We start from the raw sequence: 8303 nt of genomic DNA, 5'->3' as shown, positions 1-8303 counted from the left end.
CCAGAAGTGCTGGGGTTGGGGTAAGAAGTGTGGTGCTGAGGATCAAATCGGAGGTTCCTGTATGCAAAGCATGCACTCTAATCCTTTGAGATATTTTGCTGGCCTTAGGTGATTATTTTTAGTTTTTCACTCAGAGTACATAAATCAGAGAGAGAAAATCATATATAAAAACAGACTTTCCATTGGAAAGTCAAGAAGCTCAAATCATTATGTAAAGAGAAGAATTGTTCAGTAACCTTTGAAGAAATATCAGCGACACATAAAGATACAGAAAAGTGATCTACTTTTTGAATTGCTTATTTTACAGCAAGCAGTTTCAATTTAATACATATTTCACCTATAAATATTCCACTAAGATTCTTGTATGTATCAAAAAGACATTTTCAATCACACTTTATCAACTGATCTCCATTTTTTTCATGTTGTTCAACTTATATAACATTCTTGATTAATTTTCAGGCCTTGAGGTGCTATTTATTAAATTAGGGATACAGCCTACTAAATTAATAAATTATTACTGTAGAGACATGCTTGTCTTGTGAATTTACAAGTGCATTGCTTAAATTACTCTCAGGGAATAATTTACACATGAAGAGACTCTGGTGGTTAAAAAAGCTCTCTTTATTCCTTGTCTTCAGAAATAATCCTGGACTAGATGCTTAAGTAAACGTCAAAGCATTTATTTCTTTACAATGTATTAATGATTCATTACTATTTTGAGGTTCCCAATAAACTATTTCAAATTATGAATTAAACGTAATGTTAGAGATGTCACATTTTAGATTAAAAGGGATTAAAATTTCTTTAAGGAATAGTGAGGTAAAGTCTAGATTGATAGTACAGAAGTTAAGGCAGTTGTGTGCAGCCAACCCAGCTTCCATCCATGGCATCACATATGGCATCAGCCCACTCTGAGCACTGCCAGGAGTGATTCCCTGAGCACCACGAGGTGTGACCCCAAAACTCCAACACACACACACACACACACACACACACACACACACACACACACACAGGAAACAGGAGATTGAACTGAGAAATATATTCATGATTTTGAATACTCAGTAAAGTCTCTTTCATTAAAATCTTTATTATTATTTTTTAAAGAGTTAGAATAAAGTGAACAGAGAAAACCTTCAGAGCAAGAAAAATAAAATTAGGACTTGGCTGCTATTGGAAACATCACTCCCCTCCTACCTTGTTTTCAGTATTAAAGGTATTGAAGGCAATGATTCCTGACTTATAATCACTATATATCTTGTCCTTGAACTGGTCATGTCAAGTTTGTATGCTGCTTGCTTATGCGTGGCACACAACTTTGTCCCAAATTTAGGTATTAATGAATTCAAGGAGAACGAAGAGATGCTTTGGTGAAACTTTCCCACTGGACCATGATCTCTGTGATAACAGGAGCTCTGACTTTCAATTTTGGCAAATAAATACATGGATGATGTATACTTTTAAGTATACCATAGTGAAGAAAACATTACTAATTTGGAGTCAAATTTTTGGATTTAGTGTCTGCTTAGTGCCTGTTGCATTTCCTGCCCCCTCCTTCCCTTCCCCTCAAGCCCACACAGCCAAGGATAAACAGTGGATAATTATTATTGATCATTATTTGAGTTTATGCATTGATAATATATTACAAAAAATAAATATATACAATCCTTCAACTTAGAATCAGTGTAAAACAGGTGGATGGCACAGGAGTTAGGGTTATTGTCTTTTTTATAGTCCACCCCAGTGAGATCCCCAGCATCACATAGTTCTTGCGAGCACCACATGAAGTCACTTGGAGCACAGAGGTAGGATAGCCCCCCAGGACTTCTTGGTGTGCCCTCTACTTCCAAAGAACCAATTGCTCCTCACATTCTAGTTACTCTATAGAGGTCTTAAAAACAGGAGTTAGGATTTTCCCTGGACGGTATCCGATTCTTTTCTTCATCCAGGGTTTCATTTAGTATCATAAGGTCAGTTTCTTTGCTTTTCTGCTCCTAAAAACAACTCCACTGGGTCTGGGTTTAAAGCACTTACCTTGTACACTGCTGACTCCTGTTCAATTTTTGCAAGGCTTACGGTCCCCTGTATACCCTAAGGAAGTATCCCTCAGGGTCTTCACAGAAGCACAGACCCAGGAGTAATCCCTGAGCACTGTACCAAGCACTGAGGGAAAAAAAAAAGAATAACTTATATGTACTTTGTCCCCTGTGCTACATACTACAGTGTACTACAGTGTGATTTTTGTAGATCATTGCTGTTAGGAGAGATAGATAACTTTAAACCTGCAATATTTTCATAGAATATTTTCTCAGTGTTGAAGAAGTTGATTTTGCATTTTGATTTTGCTTTTGTAATTTCAATAACAAGTAAACAATAAGTACACAAAAAGTTGTTTCTCACATTTGCACTTCACAGTGTAGAGTTCACAGTATATGGTGGACACCAAACTGATGCTGTTATTTCTGTTTTGATTTTAAATTTGTAACCAAATTGATAGATTAGAATTTAAATAATAAGTAATCTGGCATAAATTTATTTGCCTAAAAGTTGAATCTAAAGTAGCCAGAGTTGTTTCCTTTTCTCATTTTGTTGTTGGAGGGGCGGGGGGTCACATAAGGACGTCTGTGAAAGGACTCTGTGCGCCATCTACTGACAGAATCTAGTTTTCCAGCTTCTGGAAATGAGAATTACCCTCACACAGCTGGGTTTTTAATGCACTCTTGAAGAGATAATAGGAAAATACCTTTTCTAGTTCTTTGTCTTGTTTGTGATTCTTGGAATGAACATCAATTCAGCCAACATGTGATTAAAAAAGGGGACACCAGTCACTCAGAGCAAGTTCAAGATAAGAGTGGATCCAAGAGAGCACAATTAGCAGAAGGAGAAGTGAACCAAACACTGAAATCAACTCAAATGAAGAATCTGTTCGTTTTCCACCTGTTTGCTGAGCTAGACTTGCTTGCTCAATGGCTGCGCATTGAAGGAAATGGCTGGACTAAGGCACATCCAGATCAATCAGCTTTTTTATTAATCTCACTATTCCAAAGAACTTCTCTCCAAGTTTATTATTTTGTCAAAAATTTAATAAACCATAGCAGGTAGATCCAAGGTTCACACATACACAGTTTGTCTATGTGAATGTAAATTGGCATTATACATGGACATGCGTTAGTGTATACGTGGGAAAATGGAGAAATCTAACCCAAGCCCAAGGACTTGGATTAAAAACGCTTCTCCTAGTGCTCCACACTCCAGGCAGGTGGGGGCTAATTGGGGTCCTTAATCCTAAGGAGTTTTCTTGATAGTAAATGGGGCACAGTGAAATATCTTTTCTAGGCATTTAAATCATTTAAATTGGAAACTTGTTGGATTGGAAGTGAAGGAAACTCAGAGTGGTCTGATCTGACTCATTTACCATTTAGTGGTAAGTTGGGAGAATTTAAAAATAAAACAAAATGTCCAGGTAATTTTCTTTTGCCTATACACTTCTCTCTTGAATCCAAGGGCAGAGACGATGTGTTTTCAGAGTTTTAAGGAAAAGAAAAGAAAAAGAAGAAAGGCAGAAAGTTGAGCCAGAAAGAGGATAGATAAATTCGCAGAGGTGAGGGAGGGGCGGAAGCAGCCAAAGGAAAACGTAGGCAGGATTTGAGAGGCAGGGGAAAGAGGGAGCAAAGAAGATAAAGACGGCAAGAAAGGGACAGGAACTAGCAGACGCTAGGATCTTTAACAACCAAAGTTACACCCATCTTTCACTTTCAAATCAATCGTAGATCTTATCCGTTTCCTCTGTAAAGGGTGTCTGCTTTGCTAAAGGAAACTCTTCAGCCCTCCTCCTCCCTCCCCACGCGTGGCTACGCTCTTTTCTCGGGGCCACCGAGACCAAATGCACCCCGGGTGGGAACTTTCGTAGGAGCGCGCCTTTGTGATCACTCCAGAGACTGGTTGTCACCCGGGGGCATAAGCAGATGAATATCCAGAGATGGATTACGTTGACTGTCACCAATACGTTTAAAGATTATAATCCAATTTATGCACATTACAGCCAGTATTAACTTTATCTGCTATTTTAAGACTCCCAATTGCCCCGGGGTCCTCAGAGGACTGCAGTCCAGGTTCTGATGCAACCCCGCAGATTGTCAGGAGGGGAAACCTCTCGAAGAAAACAACTCCAATTCGGTTCCCGGAGGAGCTGCATCCGGCATTCCCAGGTGTCTCGCTTTCACCTGGGCACCGCTTTGTGACGCCTCCCAGCCCAGGACTGCCAACCCGGAGGCGATTCCGTAGAAGGAAATAGCGTTCTTGCGTGTCCCTCTCTGGTTCATTTCGTTTAGGATATGCATACATATATCTATACATCTATAAGTGTATATCCATGTCCCCCCTCCCAACGGGGAATTGGGGGTGGTGAACGGGAAAGGGGCCAGGAGAAATGCGTGCCAGTGAGAGTAGTCGCTTTCCGATGCCAGTTTGCAGGTGGCATTTCCCTTAAGTTTGTTTGAATGTGAGCTTTTGCCTTTTCAGCACAGAAACCACAAAAAGACGTGGTGGAAAGTAAGAGAAAGGCGCCCCCCCCCGCCCCCCCCCCCCCTTCCCCGAGCGAGCTAGCATCGAAGACTTGATTTAACACCCGTCCCCGGCTACCGGGGGCTCTAGGCAGTGGCTACATTCCAGCAGTTTTAATCCGTTTTTTATTGTAGGGCGTGAGGAGTTTACACAGGGGCTGGGGTGGGTCCCCAGCTGGCCGCTCCCCCGACTCCAGCGCCCTCTCCCCGCCCTTTTCTCCACCTTCCCCCACCCGGCCAGCAGGAACCTGTTACTTTAAGCGAGGCGTTCCAGTGTGGCGGTGCGGGCCGCCGGGGTTTCGGGAGGAGGCCGGTGATTGGCTCTTTCGAGCTCCCCCTGGCTGGCTCGCTCGGCCTCCCCGCGCGCTCCGCCCCGCCCGCTCGCCCTCCCTCCGCCCCGTGCAGCTCCGAGCCCCGGTGTCAGGCGCCACGGCGCATGCTCCGGAATCTCATCCTCTGGCCCTGGAGCTGCTGCTGCTGCTGCTGCTGCTGCTTTTGCTTTTGGGGCTGAGTTTAATAAGCGAGCGAGCCAGCGAGCGAGCAGGCGAACGCGGGGGGAAAAAGGCAGAGAATGTCCGCCATCTACCCTCCGCTCCTGGGCGCGCTCTCATTCATAGCAGCGTCTTCATGAATTACAGCTGAGGGGGGCGGGGGAGGGGGGTACCACACAACACCCCAGCAAACCTCCGGGCCCCCAGGCATGGCTAGCTCGGTAAGTACATGCAAAAAAAAGGAGGCAAGAAAAGAAAGATAATAAAAGACCCCCCCACCCCGGTCCCCTCCACCCCCACCCCCCGCCTTTCCTCCCTCGCCCTGCGCCGCCGCCGCAGCCTAGACAGCGCCAGCGCTCCGCGGTTCCAATTAGAGAAAGGTTGGTACGGCTTGCAGGGAGCTGCTGCCTCTCCCAGCCTCCGCTCCACTCCCTCCCCCCACCCCGGCGCGCGCTCACACACATACACACATACACATACACTCACACACTAACACACTCGCCCCTCCACCCCCCCGTGCCTCCCTCCCTCCTCTCCTCTCTTTGCAATCGCAAGAAGCGCACTCTCGCTCACACGCGCGCACTCACACACACACACACACACACATACATACACACACGGTGGAAGGAGGCGAATAATAACTCAGCCATATTTCAGCCGCCGCCGCCGCCGGGAGCCGCGGGCACAGTCCGGGGACGCGGCGAGCAGCCTCGGCGGCCACTACGATGGTGCGTTCTCCGCCGCGCGCGTGTGTGAGCCGGAGTGTGCGGGCTGACAGCGGCGGGGCCGCACGCAACTTTGCCCCCGCGCGGGGCTGTGCGCAGGCGAGGCTCGGCGCCTGTTCGCCTGCAGCCCCGCCGTTCTGAATTTCATTTTTGGGGGGAGGTGGGAGGTACTTTGGGGCCACTTTGGCTCTTGGAAGTGTGTTGCGGGGGCTCCGCTGGGCTGGCCTCGCGGATCGCGTGGGGCTTTTCGCGGGGAGGGGGGGTGGTGCTGGGTGCCTTAAGTTATGGATGCCTCGGCGTGTTTGCCTGCGGGCGTGTGTGTGTGTGTGTGTGTGCGCGTGGCGACGTCTCATTTTTGTTGTGCACGAACCCCGTGGTAAGAGCACGGAGTTTGTGCCCATCAGCAGAGAGGCTGCTTGTAGTTTCCATTCCGTCTGGCACCGCGCTCCACACGCACGCACACATACACGTACACAAAGACTTCCTCGGCGTGTGCCTGTCGCCGCGGTACTTTCGGGGAGGGGGCTCTCACAAACCCCCTCTCGGGGTTCCAGCTACCTCCCCTTCCGCGCCGGGAAACCGCGCCGGCATCGCCTCCTAATTGTCTTTTAATTTGTTTACGATGCATTTGTGGTCGTGTGGGTAGTCGCAGAGTGTGTTCTCCCTCTTCTCCCACCCCCCCATTGCCGACCCCTGGACCCCTTTCCCGACTGGGGGTAACATTCCGTTACAATCCTAGCCGGCGTGGATGCGGTGCCCCGGCCGGGCCGGGTGGGGTTTCTTTTTTTTGGGGGGGGGGTGCGGGGGTGTGCGCGCCCACGCGCATGCAACGTGGATGCAGAGGGCACCGCTGTTTCCTTTTATGTGCGTTTCAAGAAGGAGGAAAAAAAATGTCAGGCGCAACGCTGAGTGCCGAACGGCCGCCTTCCTGTTGTTCACGGCTGTCTCTCCTCCCCCTGCCCGCAGTGTGCCGTGCAGGTGAAGCTGGAGCTGGGGCACCGCGCCCAGGTGAGGAAGAAACCCACCGTGGAGGGCTTCACCCACGACTGGATGGTGTTCGTGCGCGGCCCGGAGCACAGTAACATACAGCACTTTGTGGAGAAAGTCGTCTTCCACTTGCACGAAAGCTTCCCTAGGCCAAAAAGAGGTAGGGCCGGAATACAAAAGGCGCTGGCTCAAAAAAAAAAAAATGTCTTGGCTGGTGGAGGAAACAATCGCTTGGCACGGGCGGTCCCCCCCTCCCCTTCCCCCTTTGCTCCTCTCCCCGCCCCCCCGCGTCGCGCTCGCCGGCGGAGCCCCGGGACCCGGGTGCGCGGCGCCGCGCCGGGCCAGGTTCGGGCTCCCGCCCGCGCCCGCGCCCGCGCCCGCGCGCGCGCGCGCACCACTCGGGTTTCGTGAAAGTCACCGCAGAGAAAGGACCGTCAGGTGTCGAGTGTTTATTTATGCCGAGCCAGCCCTCACCGGTCCTCGGGGGTTAGCCGCGGGTTCTGCGGGGAAGGTGCAATTAGTAGTTGGGTTTGGAGGGCTGGAGAGTGGGGATGGAAAGGAAAAAACAGTCGGCGTCTTTTTATCCCAGGGAAACTGCCCTTTACCTGTGTTATTCGCCAGGAATACAGGGAAGGTGATTATTGTTACGTCTCTCCAACTCTCTTTGGGGGTCCCCTCTGCCTTCCTCCCTATATATGAGACAGTGGGTATCAGTCGTCCAGACTTTGCTCTCTGTGTGGTTAGCCGCCCCGCCTCCCACCCTCGGGGTTTTACGTCTGGTTGGGGGGGGGCGAGGAGATGGGGGACTTACTTATCGCTTGACACCCCCCACCCCCCCATGGCATTTGATTGCTCCTTAGCTTCTGAGCCGCTTTGCCAGGCGTGTGCCTTATGTGCTAAGCAGGGAAGAGGTGCTTGCTTGCAAAGGTCGAAGCGAAGTTTTAGAGGAACCGTATTGTCTTGCCTTGGGCTTCAGACCTGCCCCACCTTGGTTTGGAGTCTGGGTGTTGAGTTTGCATAATAATCCACCTCAGCCTCTGAGGTCCCAAACATTTCGCATAAAGAACAGGAACCGTTTGGGGGGCAGCGTGGGGAGGGGAGGGGCGTGAAAAAGAAACACGGTGTTGTTTCAAAAGAAATCTAAAGTGAACTGGAGAAATCTCGATTTCTATTCCCTTCAGCCTCTGCAAAGCTACTGTCTGGTTGTTTTAGTTGGATTAGCGGAGGTAACAGTACAAATACAATAAGGTGCTTTGTTTGTGAGCAGGTTTATTTATCTAAGTCGACACAATGGTTAGTAGTTATCTTCCATTTGATCCGTAATCTTTATTGGCATCTAGAAGTCCTGCAGTTTCTTAGAGTAACATCATAATAAATCCTTTCTGCTTAGAGCTATGTGGAAATTATTGAGCATTCAGGGACTGAATAAAGAAAGGAGAAATGCTGTGCGCCTTAGAGGTGGCAGAGGTTAGTGTTGGTGCTTAGTTTTTGTTCCCAGAGCCCATGGAATGGCACCCAGGGTTGTATGTTTTGTCTTT

At 48.7% G+C, this 8303-nt stretch overlaps 1 protein-coding gene across 2 annotated transcripts in view; it reads left to right on the top strand.

Moving 5' to 3' along the window:
* Nucleotides 1-4995: 4995 nt before the first annotated feature.
* MLLT3 (MLLT3 super elongation complex subunit) overlaps nt 4996-8303 on the top strand; it is a 325185-nt gene continuing 321877 nt past the window's right edge. The window contains exons 1-2 of one of the 2 annotated variants that reach the window (XM_056117039.1): nt 4996-5274; nt 6745-6925. In XM_056117039.1, coding sequence (XP_055973014.1) covers nt 5263-5274; nt 6745-6925 — 193 coding nt within the window. In that variant the 5' untranslated portion in view covers nt 4996-5262. Of the gene's footprint in view, nt 5275-5628; nt 5782-6744; nt 6926-8303 lie in introns of those variants that run through there. The other variant, XM_056117040.1, reaches the window with a different exon arrangement.

The sequence above is a fragment of the Sorex fumeus genome, unplaced genomic scaffold (genome assembly GCF_029834395.1).
Source record: "Sorex fumeus unplaced genomic scaffold, SorFum_2.1 ptg000034l, whole genome shotgun sequence".
NCBI classification, from domain to species: domain Eukaryota; kingdom Metazoa; phylum Chordata; class Mammalia; order Eulipotyphla; family Soricidae; genus Sorex; species Sorex fumeus.
Note: the sequence above shows the minus strand (reverse complement) of the source record. Positions and strands in the feature narration are given on the sequence as shown.